This window comes from Takifugu flavidus, chromosome 5, assembly GCF_003711565.1.
Source record: "Takifugu flavidus isolate HTHZ2018 chromosome 5, ASM371156v2, whole genome shotgun sequence".
NCBI classification, from domain to species: Eukaryota; Metazoa; Chordata; class Actinopteri; order Tetraodontiformes; family Tetraodontidae; genus Takifugu; species Takifugu flavidus.
This window is the reverse complement of record NC_079524.1, coordinates 13,973,166-13,999,444: the sequence shown is the minus strand read 5'-3', so window position 1 is coordinate 13,999,444 and position 26,279 is coordinate 13,973,166. Positions and strand designations below refer to the sequence as shown.

The window sequence follows — 26,279 nt, the reverse complement described above, 5'->3', positions numbered from 1 at the left end:
ATGCTCGGCCCCCCATTCTACTCCTGGAAACTCTGGGAACCACAAGTAGACCAGCATTCTGAGAGCGGAGCGGTCTATTGGGCTGGTAAGGTATCACTAGCTCCTCCAGGTAGGATGGAGCTAGGCCTCTGAGGACCTTGTAGGTCAAAAGAAGGGTTTTAAAAATTATTCTAAATTTAACGGGCAGCCAATGAAGCGACGCCAGTACAGGAGTAATGTGATCTCTTTTGTCAATACCTGTCAGAACTCTGGCTGCAGCATTTTGGATCAACTGGAGGCTTCTTAAAGAGTTGTTTGGACACCCTGATAATAAGGAGTTACAGTAGTCCAGCCTGGAAGTAACAAATGCATGGACTAACTTTTCAGCATCATGCCGCGTCAGCAGTTTCCTGATCTTTGTGACATATGACATATGTGGAAATACAGCAGTTGCAGTGATTTAGCAAGTTCATTTTTTTAACTGGAGTGTGAAATTCTGGCACTCTGATCATTTAAGGGTATATATTTGTGTGCATTTATAACATTAATATTAAATAATGCAGCCATTCATTTTAACTAGATAACATCATTGCTGTTGTTCAGCCACTTTTTCCTATCAAGACAGGTTTTTATATCTAAACATAGGTTTTTCATTTGGGTTGTTCAAAGACATAAATCCACTTATGTAAGTGATTGCTTCTGGTCTTTTTGATTGGTGCCTTACAATTCTTGTCTTGCCTTTTACAAAAAGCAAAATGTATCCTATTAATTTTATAAATTCAGCAATAATGTCTACATTTGGAGAGTTTAATGTTACGTTAGTTCCTCTGCTCAGCAGTTTCCTTTATGGACCACAATTCCTTTTATGTGTCTGCCATCTGCCCTTGCTTACAGGTAGTGCAATTGAACATCTGAAACACTTTCAACATGTTCATGTTCAAGACTTGATTGAATGACTGCTAGTTGAGGCGGCAGATTACAGACTATAATTCTGGTTGGAGGTGCTTGGAGATCAGAAGGCTGAGTGAGAAAATCAGGTTCACTCTTCCACCGGTGCGCCAAGTCCATAAGCCTCAGACTTCATGTTATACCTTATACGGTTATCTTCACTGAGTCCACATATCCCCAGTCTGCTTACCTCAGTAAGAGTTTGAATCTCCGCTACATGTGCCAATGTAGACCCTGTAATGGTGGAATCTTAGCCACTGGAGCGGTATAGTTAAGTCTGAGCAGAGGAATTCCTGCTTCCAGATGTCCTGGAGAAAAAGGTTTGACCACTGCCAGTACTTTACTCGCCACTGCCTGAGACTGATTCCCCCTCCAGGAGTAGCTGCCCGTGCTTTTTAGGGTTATCCACATAAAAGGAGTGATCCACAAACTTGACCAAGTTGGCCTTCACAGTTGTCCTGAACATGGCACTCGAGTGCATATGTGGTGAAACAGGAGCCCGCATGTAGTGCCAAATGGCAGCACTTTCCATTCCTAGATGGTTGGCTCCTTCTCCTTCTGCATTTCTCTCTAAATGAATCTCAGCACCAGGCTGTTAGGGGACTGCAAGTAGATTTGGTGAAACATACACTTTATATCCGTGCTCACAGCATACAGGTGCTGTTGGAACCCCAGCAAGACACCAAATAGAACAATCCAACTTAAACTTCAACCTCAACTTATCTTTATTGATCCCTTTGGGACCCTAGGGCAGGCCTGGCCGACCCGCGGCTCCCAAGCCGCATGCGGCTCTTTGCCTGGTTTCATGCGGCTCTAACGTTCATATCGAAGTTTGGGTTTGTGTTTTTTTAATGTGTGTGTTTGCTTCACGAGTTCAATACAGTACTTTCGCCGAAAGCGCATGCGTGTTAGATGAAAATACCGCAAAGAGAAAAAAAGATATTTTAATTATTATATTTTTGTTTGTGGACTGTGACTGGCACATGGTCTGTAGAAGTCAAATTCTGTCATCATGTTAGTGTGTCACATTTACAATAAATCTGGCTAAGCAGAGGTCTGTGTGTGTGAGGAAGGGATGAGGTGATGTTCATGTGTGCCCATGTGTATGATGTGGCTCTTTGCAGTAACACAGTAAAAAATGTGGCTCTTGGGCTCGGACTGGTTGGCCACCCCTGCCCTAGGGTGAAGACTGGAATGTCCTACTGCTCCACCCAGGAGGGATGAGAATGTGAGGGCACTACAGGGAGAGGTGTTTTAGGTAACTGTGATGGCTGATGGAAAGAAAGTATGGCAACTTCAAGGTCCTACTGCACTTTCCTCATGTGCAACCATCTTTCTGTCTTCCAAATGAGTCATTCTTTGGCCTTGAAGACCTCCTCCTGGCTTCCTCATGGAGTTGCTATTTCTCCTCCTCTCTGAGGTGATCATCCAGCAGCTTGCACTCCTAGTCAGCTTGAGTCTCCTCCATTTGGCAGCAGATGCACAGTACTAAAGCATCATCTTCTTCACTCTGTCCTCTAAAGACCTGGCCTGTGTAGGAGCTGCCATGATGGTAAATGGTAGTGGATAGAGCTGGGCTCACAAATGGCTGGAATTCAACCTGGTAGTTCTCCACGTGAGCAGGCAGGTGGCACTCTCTGCTGATGGTGCCAGGGCTCTGATGCTGTGTTGTCCATGATCTTAGGTTGCACTTAGTCTGGCTTGAAGGACTAATGTTTGAGAGTAAGACTTAACGGCAGGATTGCTGGTTGAGGCTGCAGGTTATGGACTGTGATTCTGGTTAGAATCAATAACCAATTGGTCCCTTTCACAGGATCGGGATGAACTATTGGTCAAAACGAATCGATGAATGGAATGGGCTATTTATTATATTCACAACGTTGAGGTTGGGCAGGAAGCTTAAAGCATTACAGGGTTTAGATATGCTAATCTTAAGGGTGTTATCTAATGCAAAAGCTGCCAACATGTCCTACAGTCCCTTTGATCGTCAGGTCACCTTTCATCCTATCCCTGCAGGGGGGGCCAGTTGTGTCCTGACTTGTGCCCGTAGCATCACTGGACCTCAACTTGTAGGGCTTTCTTACACATTCCCTACTCCCCCAAACCATGTATTCCTTGCTCTCCCTATACCACTTACATAGATGGTCCCCAGAATAACTTTTTAACTGTACCTCAGCCTGAAAATGATTAATACATGCCGGTACTTTTATTGCATTACTGCTAAAGTAAATCATAAAAATTTGTGTTATTTATGTGTACAAGGGTATCCAAGGTAGTTTTCTCTGTCAACTGGACTGTGTTTCTTCTCTGTGAAGACGTTTCACTTTCTATCCAGAAGGCTTCTTCAGTTCTGAACTCGCTGGAGACCGAGCTTGAAAATATAGCCCCTGTGGACCATTAACATGGCAATGGTCCACAGGGACCAACAGAATAAATACGACAGAATAAATTGCCCATTCCCAATTCCCAATTGCCCAATTTATTCCTTGTCCCAGTTTACATGCAAGCTGAAAAACTAATAATTGATGGGAACATATCATCACATAATGAACAACTGGAGTCAGGCTGCAGACTGGCATTTCAGACAAGAGGAAAATGGATACTCATACAGCTTTATTAATTTCATACAGAATGTATTACTTATTGTGCAGAAATATGGACGCTATTCCTCATTTTACTGCAACCAGCTTTGGGGCTCATATGTCAACACAAGGATTGTGGAGCATGTGCACATGCATTGTTTAGTTTAAATCCAATTAAGGTGTGAAAATGCCAGAGCAATAATTCATTTTTTCAAGTGTCATGTAAATGGACTTTGACCAAAAGTGTCTTAATTTACTGCAGCAATATGGAGGGTCAGTATATGCCTTAATCAGAGAAAATGCATGTACACACACTTCACAAACCCACGCTGGCATATCAAATCAAATCAATCTTTATTTATATAGCGTCTTATACAATTAAAATTGTTTCAAGGCGCTTTCCAGAATCCCAGGGCCTAACCCCAGACAAGCAACAGTGGCAAGGAAAAACTCCCCTTTAACAGGAAGAAACCTTGAGCAGGACCAGGCTCATGTAGGGGGACCCTCCTGCTGATGGCCGGCTGGGTAAAGAGAGAGGAGAGGAGAAGGAGAAGGAGAAGGAGAACGGGTCAGCAGGGCCGGAGGTCATCATGCAGCTCCGAAGGCGGCGATACCTGTAAATAAATAGGGGGGGGGGCAGAAAAACTACACAAGAATCAGCATAACTAGTCTGCTTGATGAGGAGGAGGAAAGGAGAGGAGAGGAGAGGAAACCATGACCCAATGGGGTGACAGAGGCCTGTCAGGTGATCATGTTTCTGGACCCCGGCAGCCTTGGCCTATAACAGCATAGCTAAGATGTTAACCTAATGATTAGACGACCCCCTAAGTATGATAATTTGTCTATCTATGATAGTAACTGGAACTACAGAATTAACAACAATAAGCTTTTTCAAAGAGGTAGGTTTTAAGTCTGATCTTAAAAGTAGCGATGGAGTCAGCCTCCCATACCTGGACAGGGAGTTGGTTCCATAGCAGGGGGGCCTGGTAGCTAAATGCTCACCCCCCCATTCTACTCCTAGAAACTCTGGGAACCACAAGTAGACCAGCATTCTGAGAGCGGAGTGGTCTATTGGGCTGATAAGGTATCACTTGCTCCTCCAGGTAGGATGGAGCTAGGCCTCTGAGGACCTTGTAGGTCAAAAGAAGGGTTTTAAAATTTATTCTAAATTTAACCGGCAGCCAATGAAGAGACGCCAGTACAGTAGTAATGTGATCTCTTTTGTCAATACCTGTCAGAACTCTGGCTGCAGCATTTTGGATCAACTGGAGGCTTCTTAAAGAGTTGTTTGGACACCCTGATAATAAAGAATTACAATAGTCCAGCCTGGAAGTAACAAATGCATGGACTAACTTTTCAGCATCATGCCACGCCAGTAGCTTCCTGATCTTTGTGATGTTCCTCAGGTGAAAAAAGGCACTTCTAGAGACTAATTTAATGTGTGAGTTGAAGGAGAGATTTTGATCAAAAGTTACTCCAAGATTCCTCACAGAGAGACTAGATGTTAATGAGATACCAACTAGAGTGATCATGTGATCTAATCTATCCCTGAGAGGTTCAGGACCAAATACCATGACCTCAGTTTTTCCTGGGTTAAGGAGGAGGAAATTTGAAGACATCCAGGACTTTATGTCTTTAAGACAGGTCTGGAGCTTCACTAACTTCTCTGTCTCCTCTGGTTTCATGGATAAATAAAACTGAGTGTCATCAGCATAACAATGAAAATTTATCCCATGCTGCCGAATAATGTTCCCTAAGGGAAACATGTACAAGGTGAAGAGGATTGGTCCAAGTACAGAACCTTGAGGAACTCCATGGCTAACCCTACTGTATGAGGAGGGAACACCATGGACATGAGCAAACTGGTATCTATCAGATAAATGTGATCTAAACCAGTCTAGTGCTGTCCCTTTAATCCCAAATCACATGTTCCAGTCTATGTAACAGGATGCTGTGATCAACTGTATCAAAAGCAGCACTGAGATCCTGCATAACCAGCATAGAGACCAGTCCATGATCTGAAGCTATGAGAAGATCATTAGTAACTTTAAGAACTGCTGTTTCTGTGCTGTGATGAGCTCTAAAGCCTGACTGAAACATCTCAAACAGGCTGTTTCTCTGCAGGTGCTCCAGTAACTGAGTCACCACCACCTTCTCAAGAACTTTAGAGATAAAAGGAAGGTTGGATATTGGCCACTAAAGAACCATTGATCTGGTCCAGGATAGAACTGCCTATCAGTGGTAAAACATCCTTCAACAGGTGTGTTGGGATGGGATCTAAAAGACACGTGGTGGTCTTGGATTTCTGAATTAACGATGACACCTCAGAAAAATATAGTTTAAGGGCTCGTTGGAGAACTTGCACATCTGGTGATGGTCCAGTTGTTGGGATGGCCTGGTTAGCTTTCTCTCTGATAGCTAGAACTTTATCAGTGAAGAAGCTCATGAAGTCTTCACCACTTAGGGAAGAAGGGATACGTGGATCTAAAACACTGTGACTCTTGGTTAATTTGGCCACAGTGCTGAAAAGAAGCCTGGGGTTGCTCTTATTTTCCTCAATTAAAGAAGAAAAATAAGCTGTTCTAGCCTTGCGAAGGGCCTTTTTGTAAACTAATAGACAGTCTTTCCAGGCTACATGATAGCTGTCTATTTTACAAGAATGCCACTTCCTTTCCAGTCTTCACACTTTCTGCTTGAGGGTCCTGATATGTGAATTATACCAGGGGGCACAGCTCCTCTGATTTACTATTTTCTTTTTCAGGGGGGCAACAGAATCAAGCGTGATTCTCAGTGAGGTTGCTGCACCTTCCGCAATAGAGTCAACCTCAGCAGGGCTAAGATTATAATGATTTATCCCTGGGGAAACACACGGTGGTCCCGGGATTAGCACAGGGATCACTTCCTTAAACTTAGCTACAGCATTATCTGAAAGACATCTGCTATAGTAAGACTTTGTCCTGAGCATAGAAGAATCCTTAATCATAAATGTGAAAGTGATCAAAGAATGGTCTGACAGGAGTGGGTTGTGAGGGAACACTGACACATGTTCTACCTCAACACCATAAATCAGAACTAGATCTAGGGTGTGGTTGAAGTTATGAGTTGGTTGGTTTATCTGCTGGAGGAAACCAACTTACTCAAGTAATGTAATGAAGCCATTTCTAAAGCTGTCATTTACAACATCTACATGGATATTAAAGTCTCCAATGATAATGACTTTGTCCGTTCTAAGGACCAAGTCAGATAAGAAATCAGAGAACTCAGACAGGAACTCTGAATGTGGCCCAGCAGGGGGCCGATATACAACTACAAACAGAAGTGGCTTTTCTGCCTTCCAGTTCAGATGGGTGATGCCAAGAGTCAGGCTTTTAAATGAACTGGAGCCATATTTTGGTCTATGATTAATTAATAACTTGGAGTGATAGATTGCTGCCACTCCCCCTCCTCGACCAGTAACACGTGGAATATGATAATTAAGATGAGTAGGAGGAGTAGATTAATTTCAACTAACATACTCCTCCTATAATCCAGGAATGTAAACATCCAAGCAAGTTTGTCACGGAAGAAGGCAACAAAGCAATAATCATCTTATCTGCACAGTGAGTTATGTATATATTGGTTACAAGAAGAGTGCAGCTGCATGATTATCAATCTTGCTGTTGTTTTGTTGTTCCAGTTATTTATTATGTCAGGATGTCGCTCAGCCGGAACCAAGGCCATAGTAACCTGCTGAAAAGATTACGGTAATATTGGTCAGATGCTGGATTTTCTCTCCATCTAAACTGGGACAAGAAACAAATTTTGACGAGACACCAAATTCTAAGTGAATGATTTTCAGATAGTTTAATGCTATTTATATTCTAGGATATGCTATTGATATTCTATGAGCTTTGGGTAATTACCGAAAGAACAAGATCATGGGTACAAGCGGCTGAAATGAGCTTCCTCCGTAGGGTGGCTGGAGATAGGGTGAGAAGCTCTGCCATCCGGGAGGAGCTCGGAGTAGAGGTGCTGCTCCTCCGCGTTGAGAGGAGCCAGATGAGGTGGCTTGGGCATCTCGTTAGGATGCCCCCTGGACGCCTCTCTGGTGAGGTGTTCAGGGCATGTCCCTCCGGTAGGAGGCCCCTGGGAAGACCCAGGACACGTTGGAGAGACTATGTCTCTCGACTGGTCTGGGAACCCCTCAGGATCCCCCCGGATGAGCTGGAAGAAGTAGCTAGGGAGAGGGAAGTCTGGGCTTCTCTTCTTAGGCTGCTGCCCCCGTGACCTGACGATGGATGGATGGATGGATGGATGGATGGATGGATGGATGGATGGATGGATGGATGGATGGATGGATGGATGGATGGATGGATGGATGGATGGATGATGGATGGATGGATGGATGGATGGATGGATGGATGGATGGATGGATGGATGCTGAACAGTAACTCTGCTTAGTGTATCAACAAGCTTTTGTCTTTGTTCTGGCTTTCTCAGACTCTCTCATTGGAGAGAATTCACTGCTGTGTTGTGATCGCTTATCTCATACTTCTCATGGAAACCAGTATATTTCTGCTCTCACTTCCTCCTCCTGTTCTTCTGCTCTTTCTACCTTCGGATCATTTCTGGAAGAGCTGGCACCTGCTCAGCAGCTTTCTGGTAAGACTTTTAAAATGCCAAATTATCAGAGCCATTCTAGATCTTTTAAATAGGTAAATGCCTGAAACAGCCTCATAACAGATCCAATTTGTTAAGGAACAGTCCCCTAGAGTACTATAATTTCCATTTCCTCTGCTCATTTTTAATCTCCTTGCATTTCCCTTTATTTTTCTTTGGATGTTAACTCATTTCCATCCTTCATCACCAGACACTGCTTTTCTCATGTCATGTGGGGAGAGGGGCAACAGCGATGAGTTTGACCCTATTCCTGTGCTCATCTCCAAAAACACAAATCAAGGTAAGGTTAATAGGATTCTCAGATGAGCATTCACACTGCTGAAGCAAATGCAGTTCTGATAGCTGTAAGTGGTGACCACTGTTGCATGAAGACTGCATTTATAAAAGCCATTTTATCTGTCTCAAATAAGCCGTCCATCTCTTGTTATAATTTCACAGTACAAAGATTATCCCTACTTACATTGTTTCTCTTCACACATGCCTCTGTTCTGCCAAAATTATCCTCTCATTGTCATAATGTAATATTACACACTTTTGATTTTCTTTGGCTTTTCCATGGCCATTTCTATCTTTTTCTCCCTCTGTTTTTCTCTATGGCACATTCCAGATGGTCACTCACACCGCAACAGTGGCAGTTCAGAGTCCAACATCCCCAACTTGGCTCGCTCCCTCCTGCTGGATCAGCTCATTGACCTCTAAAGGGGTGGGAGAGGTCGAAGGGACAGTGGTGCAAGCTTATTAGTGGGGGAGAGAGAGGGAATAGAGTTGGGGAAAACATTTAATGTAGCACCTAGAGTAAAAGAAGAGCCAGTGTAACATTTATCGAGTCTCTGAAATATAGTCAATGTGCCTCATTTACCTCAACTTCATCTCTTTTTGTCTGATAAGCTGGTGTCACACGTTTCTGCTGTTTCTTGGCATTCCCACACAAGTAAATATTTTGTCACTAATGCCTGAGCATATCACCTGCTTCCGTATCAGATTCAAACCCATCTTTTTCATGCTTCCCTCTTATTGCCATTAATATCCCTCATTATTGTAGTGGCCAGCTATCACCACATGTATTTTTATTCAATTGATCACACCTGTATTGTTTTCATACAGGGTTGAATAGTTAATAAAAACTCACCAGCTTCAAATGCAGTTCAGTGGTGTTCAACTTTTACCATAATCTGTTGCAAATCTTTTGGAATTTACTGGTTTTCTCCATTAATTTGTCACTCAAATTAATGGAGAAATGTTTCTGGTCACCTCTTAAACACACGCTTTAAGCCAAAAGCAAAACTAAGTGAACCGTAGAATTCAATAACTGGTTGACCCGACACACATATACGCACAAACAATACTGAAGCATTTAATGGCATAATACATTGAGGGCATTAGATTGTAGATAAAACATTGAATTAATATTCATGAATGAAACATAACTGCCCCAGGTCTTCTACACATCTTGATTAGATAATGTATAAATAATATTCAACTCATAGCAGAATTCTGAATTTGGCACTCTTGCCTGCTTTAGTTGGTTGCGAGGATTGTACTGTAGCTCTAGAACACAAGGATATTAATGACATCTTGAAGAGAATGGTGCATGTCCCAGATCTTTCATGTTTATCATGTGTGCGTAGAGGTGAGCAGATTTTTGGCAACACAATTGTGGTGCACAGAGAGGTGGAAAGTATAGAATTTTGATGTTGCTGGCTAAGCTGATGGAATTCTGTTTTTCAAAACACGTCTTTATAGCTACATTCCCCAATTGGTTATCTATTTCATCCCCAGCAGACACGTTCACAGAAATCATTTCTTTATTTACACACTTCCAGCACTGCTAAAAATATTGTGTGTATGTCTATAAAATATGGGGTAATTATTGGTAGTGCTTTACACTATACTATATGTAGTGTATACCATCATGACATGTAAAAATGTACAAAGACAATTATAATAAATATTTGTATATAAACCTGTACTCTTGGGTGTAGGGTGTTGAAATTCTAAGTCTTTTTTTCTATTTTCCTGCCCTTTGACCACACACACACACAACAAAGTGACGGATTTTTTTGTGAAAACAGAAAACGGTCATTGGGTAACAACATTTTGAAGACTTACATGACTGACGTCAGTTTTTGGTTTTTATTTGTTTTAAATATAATGGTGGTATAAGTGGTGCACATCGCTTGAATCAATTTACCGTAGTCTTGCAGGGTGGAAACCTGCTGATGAAATGTAATTCCTGATCTCTCTTGTTCATTTTACAATTCAAACAGCTATTGCCTTTTTTGGGAGCTCTGACTTGAACACACAATCAGGACAATATGTCCAAGTTTAGGACACGGCTCCTGTCTGCAATTTGAACTATTGTAACATTTAGTGATGTAGATTTACAGTCATTTGAGAATCAAGATGAGTAATTCAGACAAATGCTCCATAACTCATTTGAATTCTGTTGCTGATTCATGTTGCAATGCAGTAGCCTGCAGATGTCTTGTCTTTATCATAGGGTTTTGTGTTGCTGTGAGAGAGTAGTGTTGATTAAGTTGCTGTGTTGTCACTTTCTCAAAAAGGTTTGAATGTATCAAAATGTTTGACATGATTTGTTAGCTGAATATATGACAGTGCAGGGCCAATGTCTTGGGTGTAGTTTTATATTTCCAAGGATTATACTTTAAATAATGTGCAGGAGGTACTGCTTTTGTCAGTATCTTTAGTTAAAGAAGTTTTCTACCTTGAAATCAGCATTGTAGTTACTTTATCTTTTCTGAATGTTGGTGCAGTTTTCTAATGACCTTAAAGTTTTTCTTGGTTGTTATTTTGGCCAGACACTTTAAAACTGCATCTCTTAATGATGAGATGACCTGTAGGGCATGTTTTATTTTCCTGTTTACGATTTTACACAAGGTAAAAGTGGAATGAGATGGCCAAGCTGTTTTCCTTTCAATGGCTTTATCTAACATCTTTCCAAGAGAATCCAGGTAACAGCTTCTGTTGCCGCTGCTGAGGTAAGACTGATCTGTCTCGTCTGTTTCTGGTCACCTCTTTCTTTTGTTGTGAAGGCTCCTTGTTTCCACAGAAACAACACAATTGTTAATAAAACACAATCTGCTGTCCCTGCTTTGCTGAATCTTAAGACACTTTTGGACGTTTACGTATTTATGCCACTGTGGAACTGTGGATCAATTTGTGGAAACAAGTTTTTTGTTGTGGCATCATTAGATCTAGTTAGTCTGTGTCGTGACTCTGAGTAGGGTGTTTCCATACTTTTGAACTCCTGTACCATTTGATCATTGTTGGGTTATTGTCATTGATAATGTTTGAAGGTGATTGTTGTACTGTATCTTACGCAAGTTGCATTTGCTGCTTAGATTCATCTTGTAACAATATCATTGTGTTTTAAATTATCTTTTCACCTCTGATGTGTTTACCTTTCAAGGAGACATGCAGGAGGAGAATGATGGACACACCACTCTCAGTGAGACTGAACCTCCAGAAGCAACATCTCAAATGAATAACAGTTGTGAGCACTCCAGCGATGAAGAGAAAGAAGCTAATGAGTATGAGGAGGATGGAACTACTAGGAGTGACATGGTGGTCAATGACCACAGTGGCTCCAGACCTCTGCTGTCAGACTCTGAGGAAGAGAAAGAACAAGGGCAGCAGGTCATCCCCTGTTCATTTTTGCACTCTGTCAAAGTACCAACACAGCCATCTACCAATTTCCCTCAGCCTGCACCTAGTGCCTCTGCTCAGAATCATTCCCAGCATGCACATGAAACGGACAATGCAGCAGATCTTTTATTAAAAGGTCCATTCAGAATTGGCCAAGAAGAGACAGGTGATGTGTTTGCCAATGCTCCATTCCCTCATACAGCAGTTCCAGTTCGGCAGCAGCCAGACGTGTTTTCTCAGGCTCCTTTTGGAAAACGTGTGGAGCACAAAACGTCATACCCTCACACAGCAGGAGCTCAGAGTGTACCCTCTGATCAAGGAGTTTTGGTCCAAATTGCTCAACAACCTTTCCGTCCACAAGCTTTGGCCAAATATTCTCGACACTTTGAAGGATCTGTACAACAGCAGACAGCAGCAGGTCATACAGTTGTGTCCAACATGAACAATCTACCTATTGTGGCATCAGTCCCTGTAGGAGCTCTTCACTCATTGACCTCAGATGTGAGCACTGCAGACCCTTTTGTCTCAGCACCATTCCACATCAAGCCCCCACAAAAGAAGCCCTGATTATACACTGACAGTTTAGAACTGCATTATGCACACTGTAACAACTAATTGCATGCTCTCACTAACTCTACAGCCAGGCTGGTGACATGTTGGACTCATGTTTATAACCAGTTCCAAACAGATCAATAAAAGAACTAGATCTTCTCTCTCAACATTACATCATCTTTGTACAGACATCCCTGTAATGGCAGTATGGTAATCAATGGTTTCATGGTTTTCTTTCTACCTCAGCTCAAATGTGGAAGGAAAAGAAAACCAATAAAGAAACAAAACATTGCCTCCAACCCCCCACCATGTTTTTACCACCACCGCATTTTAGTGCCTAGACTAAAATGCAATGTTTTGTTTCTTTATTGGTTTTCTTTTCCTTCCACATTTGAGCTTTAGCAAAACCACCATTTTGCTTTGTGTAATCATTTCACAGGATCATAGATTGCATGAATGAGTGAATCATTCTCAAACATCTGAGATGGTTTGTCTGCAGTATTTTCAACTGCTTCACTATTGTTTTTAACCTTCAAAATTATGGCTATCCATACATTCTCAAAGTGGATGTTAAATGATGACATGAGGCATTAGTTATATGAATACTAGTTTTCAGCATCATACTTGTGTCTCGTCGGGTCATAATGAAAAATGACTTTCTCCCTTTTGATATGACTGGTAAATAACTTGCATAACTTACAACACTTATAGTGTTTTGTTGTGGGTATCTTTGTTTCTACTTTCTACAAACCAGTATTGTTAAGACTGGTTGTCTCAGAACCCGAAGGCAGGCAACACGCAGTGGGGAATAGTGTACTAAGAGCGTCTTTATTTGAAATACAAGATGCACAAGGTTCTGCTGGGTTGTTCGGCGAATCTCTCGCTCGGTCCTCCGGGACCCACCGGGAGCTCCAGCGCGGATCCAATGCGGGCGATTAGTTCGGCGAGCGGTTCGTGTCCGCAGGTAGGCGTGGAGACCTCGACCGAGTGACAAATAAAGTTAGCCAGGGAATCTCTTTCAAACCGAGCAAGCAACAGGAGTTAGGGTTACCGTGACGAGAACGAAAACACTCCGACGCTGGCAGACGGGCGCTCTGTCCCTAAATGGAAAGGTTGATGGAAGACTGTCGGCAGGTGCACCCGCCTGCAGCGCCAGCTGTGGATGATGATCGGCTCCTCCACGCCCCCTGCAGGAAGAAACAAGCAACAGGCGACCCAAAACCTTGGAACCCAACAAGTATCACCATACAAAATAGCCCGAATTAAAACAAAAAAGAAATCTGCATTTTCATTCAATTCCACAAATATTTATTGACTCATTGTATAGAATTGTGCATTTTCTTCCTTTGTATTGTTTATAAAAGACTTCATTAACTTATTGGTGCCTTAATAGCTCCCCTGAGGATCAACTGAAGTCACCTACCCTGCGAGTACAAAGTAGCTGTTACTGCAGACACGGGTTGTTAAGTGTGTTTTGAAATTTTGAATGGCAAGTTATTGATTGTATTCCTCGGTATTGTATTTTAATCTCCAAATAAAATTCTATTGTTTTTGTATTTTATAAAAGCCTGGAACATGTTTGATCATGGCATTTTCAGCAAACAGGATTTGGCTTCTATAAACTAAAATTTTTGAGCTGATTTGTAATTGCTGAATTCTTTTTCAAAATTTATATACATAAATACTGCACATCTGTCAATGACAGTGTTTCTTAAGATTATGTTTTGAACATAACTAAAATGTATTTTAAACAGTGTTGTACAGAAACTGTACAAGCATTCAAGATGGAAAGTTAGAAACAGTACTCAAAAAACTGACACTGCATGACCTGCCTATAAAAGTTATTTAATGACATATTAAAATAATAACTGAATGTAAAATAAATTACATGTAGTAATTTTCTCATCTTTTAAATAAAGACCCTCCGGCCATCAGCAGGAGGGTCCCCCCACATGAGCCTGGTCCTGCTCAAGGTTTTTTCCTGTTAAAGGGGAGTTTTTCCTTGCCACTTTTGCTTGTTTGGGGTTAGGCCCTGGGATTCTGTAAAGTGCCTGTAAACAATTTTGATTGTAAAATATGCTACATAAATAAAGATTGATTGATTGATTGAAAGTCAATTTGATTTTTAATGAGTTAATAGCCTCAGTTCAAAATTTTGCTACTTACACTGTGGCACCTTGGCAGAGTTCAAGTTAAGTATATTTAGATTGCAGACACACACTATACAATCTAGATTGTAAAATCTAGATTCTAGATGTTACTGATTTACATTAATGTATTTTGCTATAAAACTTTTCTCTAAAAAAAGACCTTCCATTTATGTGCATAATTATTTAAGACTAACATTTTAATCTATGACTAAAACGTGATTTATGGTGTAGTGTCGGTTATGCTTTGTTGGGGGCGCTAAACTAGGAGTTAGTATGAGTAAAAGTCACGAAGAAGCGCGAACATCTCCGTTTTGTGCATTTCCGGGGAAGGGAGTATAGTAATTCAGAATATGTTTTGGAACATTTTCAAAATAATACAGATTCAGTCCACTTAAGGGAAGGCGTTTCCCATATATATAGACACACACTTAAATAGGTTAATTAGATTATATATGCTCAGGTAACGGTCAGTGTTCTGCCATTCCGAGCACGATGGCTACTCAGAGAGTCCTCCCTCAGAGTAAAGAGACACTCCTGCAGAACTATAACAAGAGACTGAAAGATGATATCAAGTCCATCCTGGAAAACTTTACTGAAATCATCAAAACCGCAAAGGTATGTTGAGCCACTGTCCTCCTGGCTTGATTCTTAATATTTAAATTTGTCCTCTTTGCTTTGAGTATTGTCCAGGACAACGGTACGTCGCTTCATTTTCCTCTGTGCTTTTCTCCCCAACATTTTAATGTTAAAGAAAAGGAAAACATGTTCTTTGTGCAGATAGAGGATGAGACGCAGGTTTCCCGACCAACCCAAGCAGAACAGGACCATTATGAGATGCACGTTAGAGCTGCCAACATTGTATGTATATACCACAATTTAGTCAGAGGGCGATATTAAAGATGTGCTTCAAAATAATTTGAAATACCGTAAGCTCTTGAATAACGATAATTCCACAATCCTTGAATTGTTGTCATCTTGCTTGTTCACCGGTTATTTATGAGGGTTGTAAATGTTACCAAAATATCAACGCCCTGCCTTTGTCTTTAATAGTTACTCCAAAATTTTAGTTTGAAGTTTGCAGCTAATCAGAATTGATATTGCCAGAGCAGTTGTGTTTCTACCGCTAATTTCTATTCCATTAGCTGAAACTTAAAAAAAAAAGAAGTAATTGTTCTTTAAATCCAATTTTGTTTAACTGTGCTGTAGGTACGAGCTGGTGAATCTCTGATGAAGCTGGTGTCAGATCTGAAGCAGTTCCTGATTCTGAATGACTTTCCCTCAGTGAACGATGCCATAAGTCTCCAAAACCAACAGCTCAGGTCACTGCAGGAAGAGTGCGACAAGAAGCTTATCTCACTCCGTGATGAGATTGCTATTGACCTGTATGAGTTAGAAGAAGAATATTACTCCTCCAGGTACAAGTAGACTCACAACTGGCATTTCATCTCCCATCTCACCCCGCCCGTTGTTGTCCAACGCTCAGCACCATGCATTTTCTCACCATTTACTGCTGAGCCAATGTACCAGTTATGTCTGTCATCATCAAAACATCAACCTAATCATCGTGGGTTGAATTTAGACCATCAACATATCCAGTAACACTAGAGTACAGCATTATTAAAAGGTGATGTAATGTAGCTTTCCTCACATAGTGACTTGTATTGTCATTGGCTTGTGCCTTTGTGTTTTTCTGCTAATTGTTATGTGTAGAGCTGCAGTACTGCAAGTTTGTAAGGGGGAAATTGCATCATGTATCGTGGGGCCTCTGATGCTGTATTTATAGTTTGAGTAATTATGCTAGCAAGCTTCCCTGCTAAGCTTCAGGGCTTTATTTCTGATTAGACAATTTCCTGGTTGCAGTATGTTTAAGAGGTAAACACACCAGTGATGTTCAGGTTGGTGATTTGTAAGTAAATATGGCATTTGAGTTCTTTTAAATTTATCATATTTTATTTGTGTTTGATCAGAGCTTTACAGACAAATGAGTTCCCTTCAGAGGAAGAAATTTTGTCAATATGTTATATTTTTTAAATATAATATTTAATTCTTAATGTGGCATGTTCAATTTCAAGTTAATTTGAAAGTCCAATTCGATACATGCTAAGATTTGTATGTAAATCATCTGCTAATTTAATTGGTTTGTCCTTTTAACCACAAGCAACTAAGGCTGTAATTCTATGCACCACCACCGTGTGGTTCTTCATGTATCCGTTTGTGCCAGCTTTTTCAGCACAATCAGAATGAAGAAATAAAAATAGAGATACAAATCTGCAGGAGTTTGTCTTATTTTATGCTGAGTATGCTGTTAGTTGTGGACCACTTCATCTCGCTGCATGCTCCTTGCTTTCTTCTCCATCAGCAACTAATCAAACACATTTGTCTGTCACGGTGGAAGAGTCACGCCTCACTGCTTAATGCCTCTGGCTAAACTGAATGTTTCCATGTACCCAAGTCTTTTGCTGTATGAATGTGCTTATTTTGACCTACTGCTTTTTTCTGCTCCTTTCTGTTCTGCATCTGATACTTTTGACTCCTGGCGGTTTCTGCTGCACAAAGCTACAGTCAGTGGGACACTGACCTGCCACTGTGTGAGGCCTACCACCGAGTGGACAACTGGGCTTCCCCCAGCAGCAGCTCCAGCTCTACACAGGGAGACCAGGAGGAGGTGGAGATTCTCCCGTCGCAGGAGACAGAGCCACAACATCACCTCAATGGACAAGGGACCTCATCGTTGGAGAAAATGTGATGATGCTTGGACTTACTTGATTACGTCTGTTTTGGAAACTTAAAATGTGTAAAATCTAGAAACTCGACTAGAAAATGCAATTAAAAAAATATACCAAACCTCTCTTTATATTTTCCATTCATTTAAAAATGTCATTATGGCAAAATATTTGTACATACATGCATAGTTTGGACACACCTCCTTGTTCAATGTTTTTTGTTTTTTATGCTGTATACATGTATATATTTGAGCATCAAAACTATGACGCAAGACATGGAAATGTATAATGCATAAAAAATGTCAAATAGATTCTTTACCATCATTGCACATTCCTATACAACAAAATGTGGTTGACAACTCTTGTCACAGCAGCATATAAGTGATGTAAATAGACATAAAATATAAATAAAAATGAAAAAACACTAAAGGAGATAGTCGACATGAATAAAAAGGGACAGGGATAATGTACAAACCAATGTGCAGCATGTATGAGTAGGAAAGGTGCAGCCTAGCTCAGGCTTTGCAGCTGTGGGGGAAAATCTGCCTTTTAGTCTTTCTGTCCATGCCCGTCTGACCCTGAACCTGCAGAGGGGAAGGTGCTAAAGAGAGGATGTCCAGGGTGTGAGTAATTGGAAACAATCTTTTTGGCCCTTTTTATCAGCCAGGAGTGAATCTTTTCCAGGAGTGGGAGAGGAGCGCCGATGATCTTTAATGCGGTCTTGATGATCCACTCCGGGACTTTCTTCTCCTCTGAGGTGCTGCTGGAGAACCACATCATGCAACCATAGCTGAGAACTATGGTACACTGGTAGAAGTTGGTAAAGAGTTTCTGCGGGAGCCCAAATTTTCTGAAAATCCACAAAAAGAATAATCTCTGCTGGGCCTTCTTCACCACTTCCCTGGTCTTTTCTCTTCACGTCAGGTCCCCTGAGAGATGAATGCCCAGACTGGACTGTTTTGTCATATGTCCTTGTTTCCTGATGTCAGTGACAAGCTCCTTTGTATTATGTTGAGGAGCAGGTGTGACACCGGGATGTGAGGGCCTGGACATCCTCCGTATATAGGCTGCTTCATCACTGTTGGGAATTAACTCCACCTCACCTCATCTGCTAACTTGTATATGGAGTTTGTCATAGCTGTGGGGGTGCCAGTGTTGGGGATGGTGCTGGAGGAGATTAGATCTCCAAGACTCACATGTTGTAGTCTGTAGGAGAGGAAGTTGTTAATCCAGCTTCAGGATTGGTAGTCCAGGCCCAGTGACAGCATCTTGTCCACCGGCTTGCCTGGGTTGACAGTATTAAAGGCTGAGTTGAAAATGACGAACCGGATGAGGTTCTCCAGGTGTGTCAGGGTGTTGTGGAGCAAATAAATCAACATTTTTTGTATTTTATTGCTCACTGTAGCCACCCTTTGCTTTGATCATTCAATCAATCAATCAATCATTGTTTATTTGTATAGCGTCTGTTACAATCAGAATTGTTTCCAGGCGCTTTACACAATCCCAGGGCCTGACCCCCAACAAGCAACAGTGGCAAGGAGAAACTCCCCTTTAACAGGAAGAAACCTTGAGCAGGACTGGACTCATGTAGTGGGACCCTCCTGCTGATGGCCGGCTGGGTAGATAGAGAGGAGAATGGAGAGGACAGGTAGAGGAGAGAATAGGTAGAGAACATAGAAATACATTATATTAATAAAAATAAACTGCCGGTAGAGTCGAGACGAATGGGTCCCCAGAGTCTCTAGGGGTATAATGGGGGGCCGAGCATTTAGCTACCAGGCCCCCTTGCTGTGGAACCAGCTCCCAGTCCAGGTACGGGAGGCTGACTCCATCTCTACTTATTTAGACTTAAACCCTACCTCTTTGAAAAAGCTTGTTATCACTAATTCTGCCGCTCCATGTATGCCTTGCCTCACAACATCTTGCACTCTGCTGTGACATGCTGGACTGTCTCAGGGGCATCTCCACACAGCATACACCTGGGGTCTTGTCTGGTATGGTAGACCCTTGCCAGGTGTTCAGGGCCTGGTCATGTGCGGCCATGAGTAGTGCCTCTGTGCTGTCTTTCAGTCCGACCTTTTCAAGCCACTGGTATGTTTTCTCGATATCAGCCGCTTCCTCAATTTGTCGGTGGTACATACCATGCGGGGGCTTATCCTTCCGTGATTGCCCCTCAGGCTCCTGCTCCTTGGTGGGCTTTTGTTGCCTGAGGCATTTGTGAGGGTGATGTTTGGTCACCCGCGCTGTTCGTTCACTAGACTCAGATCAACCACGCAAACAACAGGAGGCCTTGCAAGGGAGAGCTGAGCAGCAGTTCAAGCTTCCTCTCTCAACTCCGTCCGTCTGCTGCTCGCTCACCTCTTATTTGGTGCACACAAGATTTATGTCAATCTGACCTCATGATTCCTTCTCCTCCTATCTCTACGACTTCCTCGTGTCCTTGAACATGGTACCTCTCAGTGCTGGGTACCTAACAGCTTCAATACTTGGTTCAAACACTCATACATTCCTTTTAATTAAACATTCTAAATCTACTTACTATACTTACTATAGCATTGAAACGATAATAGTAATAACAACAATAATTCTTCTCACATTTCCCTCCTGTTTATCGTTAAATGCGTCTAGATTCTCATTGTCAGTATTACATCGTTTCATTTCATGAAATTTAAATGCATTACGTCATTTTCCTAGAAACACATTTCTTACATTCAGAGTTCAACATGTGTACAGCTTAAGACATCTTAAACATTTCATTTACATCTTGCATGACATTTGTCCATTCTTCTTCTGATTCCTCTTCATCGTCGTCCAGTAGAAATCCTTCTTCCACCTGCAGCATAGTACTAGTAACAGCTGATCCCACGAGCCGGCCAATGCAACCCCGAACAAGAGGTACTACACAGCAAGCTAGTATGGCTAATACTAGCAGCACTATCCCCTATCATCATTCCTATCTTGAACAACAGTTCCCTCCACCTTGACAACATTCCTGTTAGCCAGTCTGGTGGGGGACTACCATCATCAATCATAGCTCTCTGTAGTTTAGTTAAATTTTACAATGCGCTATCTATCAAATGACCGTCCACATCATTCTCTGGGATGAACGTACAACAGTAATCTCCTACCATTGCACAAACTCCTCCCTGGGGCGCAACTGTGGTGCGGATCTAGCATTAGCAGCATAAATTATGACTGTGTGATCACTGAGATGTACTGGAGCACACACTCCTGACCAGTTTGCTGGTAGGTGTGCATACGCATTGTGTCCACATAACCACCATCCCTTATCCACTAATTGCGTGCCTTTGTCTCCTGGCGCGAAAGCGGGATAGTTACATGTACAGTTATAACCTTCTGGACACATCTGTGTTGCTTCATCTAAGGTAAAGTAACCACATAAGTACCGGGGGTCATCAATACACTCCTGTTCACACTGTTCGGAACTTTTATTTTGCTGTAGACACGTTTTCCGATAATACCGATCAGTTGAAGTGTTAAACTTCACATCACGCATGACGTATAAACAACTTTACAGACATCCTTGTGTAACGACCCCAAATCTCTACCACCACTCCGTGCATAACAGTATGTGTGATTCATCACACCTAGCACAGGGAATCTGAATCTATTGGCTTTCCCTGCCATTGTCCGTAGTGGCTCTTGGGTGCAGTTGCTGCGAGCGAACCACGTTCCATCCAACAGCTTGAGTGTGAAGTTCGTGCCACGGCTTAGCCCTATATGGACAAAGCACTGTCCTACCGTACACTCCCTGTCATCGGTTCAGCAATTACTCGCGGTGTATGCACAGAAACTGGTAGCATAGAACAAACATAACAACGAGAATGATTCTGTGTCCGAGCTGTGAAATTAGCATAGCGCCACCATGTATTCAAACTGTAAGTGTGTGAGGACTCTGGATTTTGTTCTAACCATGAATGTTCTAAGTGGCTAACTACGGTGCGTTTAGCGCGCGCGTAGCTCTCATCCTGTCTCAGAGCATCTTTCTGTCCCTGATTACCTCCCTCCTGTCGGAAATCCCAAAGGCCGAAACTCACGAGTCCCGCCGTCACAGCACTCACCACAATTAGGAAGAACAACTTCATTTCCTTTTAGCTCTCCTTCTCAGGTTCCGACGGGGTTCAGCCGTTGCTGGACCTATACAGGCCGTCAGCCGTTTACGGAGAGTCCGCCACTGCTCCCTCACCTTCACCTGGAAGAATTTTCTGTTTCTTACAATGGGAAAGGTGTATCCACGACAGTTTCCCGTCCACTCGAACTGCAGTCTTTGTGGTCAGCTGTACTCGATAAGGACCTTCCCATCTAGGCGTGTTCCACCTCTTCCGCACAAACTTCTTCACCCACACGTAGTCGCCCGGTTGAATGGGTTCCTGGGGGGTAGAATCTGTGGAAGACACAGGACTAGGCAAAACATTTACAGCATTCACACATCGGTTGAGTAACACCTTTTTTAGATAATCTGCTATTGTTTCCTCAACATGTTCTAGCTCATTTGTTGTTGCAAAGTATGGTAGGCAATAAGGCCGCCCATATAATGCTTCAAAAGGTGTGATGCCTGTTTTCTTGTGTGGTGTTATGTGCATCCATAATTTCACCAGGTCGAGACAAAACATCCAGTTCTTTCCTGTCTTGTCCATACATTTCTTTAGTCTGTTCTTAATAGTACCGTTGACTCTTTCAACTAATCCTGCACTCTGAGGGTGGTATGCGCAGTGATTCTTCAAATCAATGTCCAAAGTTACTCCTACAGTTTTCACTATCTCATTTACAAAATGGCTTCCATTGTCGCTCCAGATGACCTTCGGGATGCCAAACCTGTGAATGATCTCTCTACATAGGACTTTTGCCACTGTTAGTGCATCTGCTTTCGCCGTGGGGAAAATTTCTACCCATCTAGTAAATCCATCTAACACTAGACAATATTGTTTACCTTCACATGGTGTTAGCTGAATAAAATCTAGAAAAAATGTGTGAAATGGATGATTTGGTAATGGTGTAGTGCCTGCAGGGGCAGTAAGGGCTCCCTGTGGGCTGTGTTTTACACAAATAGCACACTGTGAACAAAATTTTTTGAGTATGTATGAAATCCTATAGTATAATAATTTCATTAACCATCTGTACCATCCCTCCTGTTGAGACATGGCATGGCCCATGGCTCACTAATGCTGCCCATTTATGCATATTCCGGGGAAGGATTGGCTTGTTTCCTATGGTTAATAGTCCTTTGTCATCCAGTTTGGCTCCTCGCTTCTTCAACATTTCCTTTTCTTTTTCTGGAGCACTTTGTTGCATTTCTTTTAGAATATCATTATCTGCAGGTTCTAAGGTAAATGATTCCTCATTATCAAGAAGTGTTTTGTTATTTGCTGCAGCCTTTGTGGCTCTGTCAGCAAAGTGAGACTGCGTCTGTGTCGTTAGTGTGTGCAGTGCATTTACATACAGCTATTTTACGTCGCATCCCAAGTCTTGCCATCTTTTCTTAAGCGGTTTAGCAATAGAAACATGTGGTACAGAACCTGACACTTTGAATAGCGCTGCTGCTTCGGTGGAAAGGCTTCCTGCCGAGCAGACAGCTGTCTGACCACACACATATAGATGCATAATTACAATCATTTGTGGATCTTTAAGTTTAACAAACTGCTCTGCATATCTTGATGTGCCGTGTGAGTCTGATTTACAGATTTCACCTATGCGCTCCACATGCATGGTTACATGCAGGACAGCTTGATTGTGGAGGTGGGCTTCAGGCCGTAAGTATGACAAAGCTTTACCATATATCATAGTGATTGGGTCAGAAAATGGAGGGGGCTGCTTTTCAGGAATGTCGAGTGACCAGTATTTACTGCACGTCCCTCCTTCTCTTACCCACAGATTAATCATTCTATCTACAGACCACATTCCTTCGGCTGTGGTGCGAATCATCAACTGAAGCTGAGAGATAAGATCTCTTCCTAATAGATTTACGGGACATGTGGTGGAGATCACAAAAGGGGCTTTAAGTGTGATTCCACTTACAGGGTCACAAACATCTACAGGAACTGACATTCTTTCTTTAGTTACGAGACCATTTGCTGATCTCACAAAAATCTATGTAGAAGTTGGCTTCAGGGCTATTGGATCTCTAATTACTGATTTACCTGCACCCGTATCTACTAAGAATGTTAAAGAATTGCCTAACACGGTCAGTTGTATTTCTGGTTTGCCTTCAGCAAACAGGAAGACGGTTTCTAAGTCTAAAACATCTTCTAAGTCATCTTTTTCAAATTGGTCAAATTTTGTGCCCTGATTTGTTTTAATTTTTGTGACATCTTTTTCCGGTTCTAGTCATTGCTGGTGTGGATTAGAACCTTGCTGCTGTCCTCTATTGTATCTCTGGTTACGTTGTTTCTTTTTGCAATCACGTTCCCAGTGTCCATAATTTTTACAATAATGACACTGATCTTTTTCACGGAAATTGCCTCCTCCTCCCCTTCCGCCTCGGCCTCGCCCACATCCGCGGCCTCGGCTTGGGAGAGGGTTGGCATTGAAAAACATGCCTGTTAATTGGTTCTTACTCTTTTGGCATTGTCTTTCAGCATGCATAGCATGTTGTTCATAGCGGTTTAGGTTACAAGTTCCGAAATCAACTAATTGTCTCTCTACCCAGGTTTTTATCTCTGATTTTGATTCCCCATGTATAGCTTGCTTTAACTGCTGTTGGTAGGGACCTTCTGGTTCTTCCGCATACGGAATTCCACTATTTTTCCGGAACACATCTTTCATTCTCATACTGTAGTCTTCAAAACTTTCGTCAGTCTTTTGTCTCGTGGCCGTAATGGCGCTGTAGTCAGCTCGTCTAGTAAAAACAGTTCACATGCGCTCGTACAGTCTGTCAAGTCTGTCATTTAGTTCTTGGCTGCCAGGCTGCCGTGGTTGTTGAGTGACTGGATCCACTGGGACCCAATCTCCTCTAACAGTGCCCCATTTTTTGCCATTAACGCACATGAGGACTTGCTGTGTTTCAGTACCGTTAGTATGGTAACTTCTTAGTAACTGTCTTATGTCTTGGATGCACGACTCTACGTCCATTTGGGGCGAGGTTATGCCATCACAAGCTTTTTTACAGTCTTCTGGAGTCCAGGTTCTTATTTTTCTCTTATTTTTCTCTTTTTCGTTTCTATTTTTCTCGATTTTGTTTTTCTCTTCTATATTTTGATTCAGTGAGCCAGAGATGACATTGCGTCAACCCCACATTTACTTTTGGATGTTTCTTTCCATATTCTATTAAATCTTCTTTTAATTTTGTAATATTGCCTGGCCTGTCTAAGTTACCATCCCAATCGAACTTAGTCATCCACAGCTGAACATATGAGCATGAACCTGGATGCTTGTCTTCCATGTGTTTACATGATGCTGGGTTTCGAATTCAGCACCTTTTGTGGAATGTTGGTTGCCCATGTTTGCACTTTATTTAATCAGTTTTTATGTATTTGAGTGGAGACGCCTGATCTCCCGACTGAACAACCCTCAATCCCTAGAGGATATCTAGTTCAGTCCCTCCGCCGTGGCCTTATAACCCCTCTTTTTTAATCAGGAGAGTATACACCAAGCTTCTACCTCCGAGGAGGCGGGTGTATCTTGCCTCTGCTTCTCTCCCGATGACCAGGCAGGTAATACCGCGGTATTTTCTGTGTAGCGCTTTTTGTGTCTTATACTCACTCCGTTGTCTCTATGGTTTCTCTCTGAGTTGTTTTGTGGTGCTTCTTCCCGTCACTGGAGATGGTCGCCCTGGGAGGGACGAAGACCGGCCTTCTGTCAACTCGTGATGAAAGGTCTTTCATTTCGGACGTCTTTTGACTCCGGCTGTGCACAGACTTCGGCGTTCGGTCATCCCACGGCGCTCCTCTCCAGGTCTTGGGATCCGGCTCGAAGGACCAATTTTTGTGAGGGTGATGTTTGGTCACCCGCGCTGTTCGTTCACTAGACTCAGATCAACCACGCAAACAACAGGAGGCCTTTCAAGGGAGAGCTGAGCAGCAGTTCAAGCTTCCTCTCTCAACTCCGTCCGTCTGCTGCTCGCTCACCTCTTTTATTTGGTGCACACAAGATTTATGTCAATCTGACCTCATGATTCCTTCTCCTCCTATCTCTACGACTTCCTCGTGTCCTTGAACATGGTACCTCTCAGTGCTGGGTACCTAACAGCTTCAATACTTGGTTCAAACACTCATACATTCCTTTTAATTAAACATTCTAAATCTACTTACTATACTTACTATAGCATTGAAACGATAATAGTAATAACAACAATAATTCTTCTCACACATTCACTCAGCAGCCAGTCAGTTCTTTATGTGCTCTTGGAGGTTTGTTTTTTCCTCCTGGACAGTAGTTCGGAAACTTACTAGTCCTTGGCCCCCTTCCTTTTGCTTTATGTACAGCCTCAGGACACTGGACTTACGGTGAAACCCTCCATGCATGGTGAGGAGCTTCTTTGTCTTGATTTCAGTGGCTTGTATCTCTTCCAGTGGCCAGGGTATTATGCCAGCAGGGTATCTGATTACTGGCAAGGATAGGTGTTTATGACCTGGATCTTATGCTTACCATCCAGCTGACTTTTCAGGATCTACCTTAACCTCTGTAGGTATTTAGCTGTGGCTGACCTCCTAGCTCCCTCCTCATGGTTATCATTTGCCTGCAGGATCCACAGGTATTTGTAGCTGTCCTGCACATCTGTGATGTTCCCTTCAGGTAGTTCAACCCCATCAGTTGCAATCACCTTTCCTGTTCAAGATATCATTCGCCCACATTTATCTAGTCTGAATGACATCCCAATGTCTTTGCTGTAGATCAATGGTCTCAAACTCAATTTTCCTGGGGGCCGCTCGAGGCAGAGTCTGGGAGATGCTGGGCCGCATCAGGTTTTCCACAAGAAAATCTATGATAAAAACATTCCAATGTTCTCAAATATCTTTATTTTTATTTTTTTTTAACACACAATAAGATGAAAAATAAATAAA

The 26,279-nt window shown here is 42.3% G+C and overlaps 2 protein-coding genes and 2 long non-coding RNA genes across 21 annotated transcripts in view; 2 read left to right on the top strand and 2 right to left on the bottom strand.

The window, feature by feature from the left end:
• LOC130526493 (AP2-associated protein kinase 1-like) overlaps positions 1–12,553 on the top strand; it is a 40,651-nt gene extending 28,098 nt beyond the window's left edge. For 4 of the 18 annotated variants that reach the window (XM_057034216.1, XM_057034210.1, XM_057034212.1 and 1 more), the window contains 3 exons: positions 8,124–8,150; positions 8,359–8,448; positions 11,599–12,553. In XM_057034216.1, the coding sequence (XP_056890196.1) occupies positions 8,124–8,150; positions 8,359–8,448; positions 11,599–12,401 (920 nt within the window). In that variant the 3' untranslated portion in view covers positions 12,402–12,553. The other 14 variants (XM_057034222.1, XM_057034218.1, XM_057034215.1 and 11 more) reach the window with 12 other exon arrangements.
• A 642-nt stretch (positions 12,554–13,195) lies between these two features.
• Positions 13,196–13,581, bottom strand: LOC130526529 (uncharacterized). Its single transcript, XR_008950770.1, has 2 exons — positions 13,438–13,581; positions 13,196–13,364 (listed from the first exon to the last, which is right to left on the bottom strand). It is a non-coding gene; the product is annotated as an uncharacterized LOC130526529 (long non-coding RNA).
• Positions 13,582–14,822: 1,241 nt separating this feature from the next.
• On the top strand, positions 14,823–17,380 carry med22 (mediator complex subunit 22). The gene is made up of 4 exons (XM_057034296.1): positions 14,823–15,151; positions 15,314–15,394; positions 15,743–15,951; positions 17,093–17,380. Exons 1-4 carry the CDS (start codon positions 15,029–15,031, stop codon positions 17,280–17,282), a joined length of 603 nt encoding a protein of 200 aa, XP_056890276.1. The 5' UTR covers positions 14,823–15,028; the 3' UTR covers positions 17,283–17,380.
• A 2,165-nt stretch (positions 17,381–19,545) lies between these two features.
• LOC130526536 (uncharacterized) lies at positions 19,546–21,318 on the bottom strand. The gene is made up of 2 exons (XR_008950780.1): positions 21,098–21,318; positions 19,546–20,626 (listed from the first exon to the last, which is right to left on the bottom strand). It is a non-coding gene; the product is annotated as an uncharacterized LOC130526536 (long non-coding RNA).
• Positions 21,319–26,279: the final 4,961 nt, after the last annotated feature.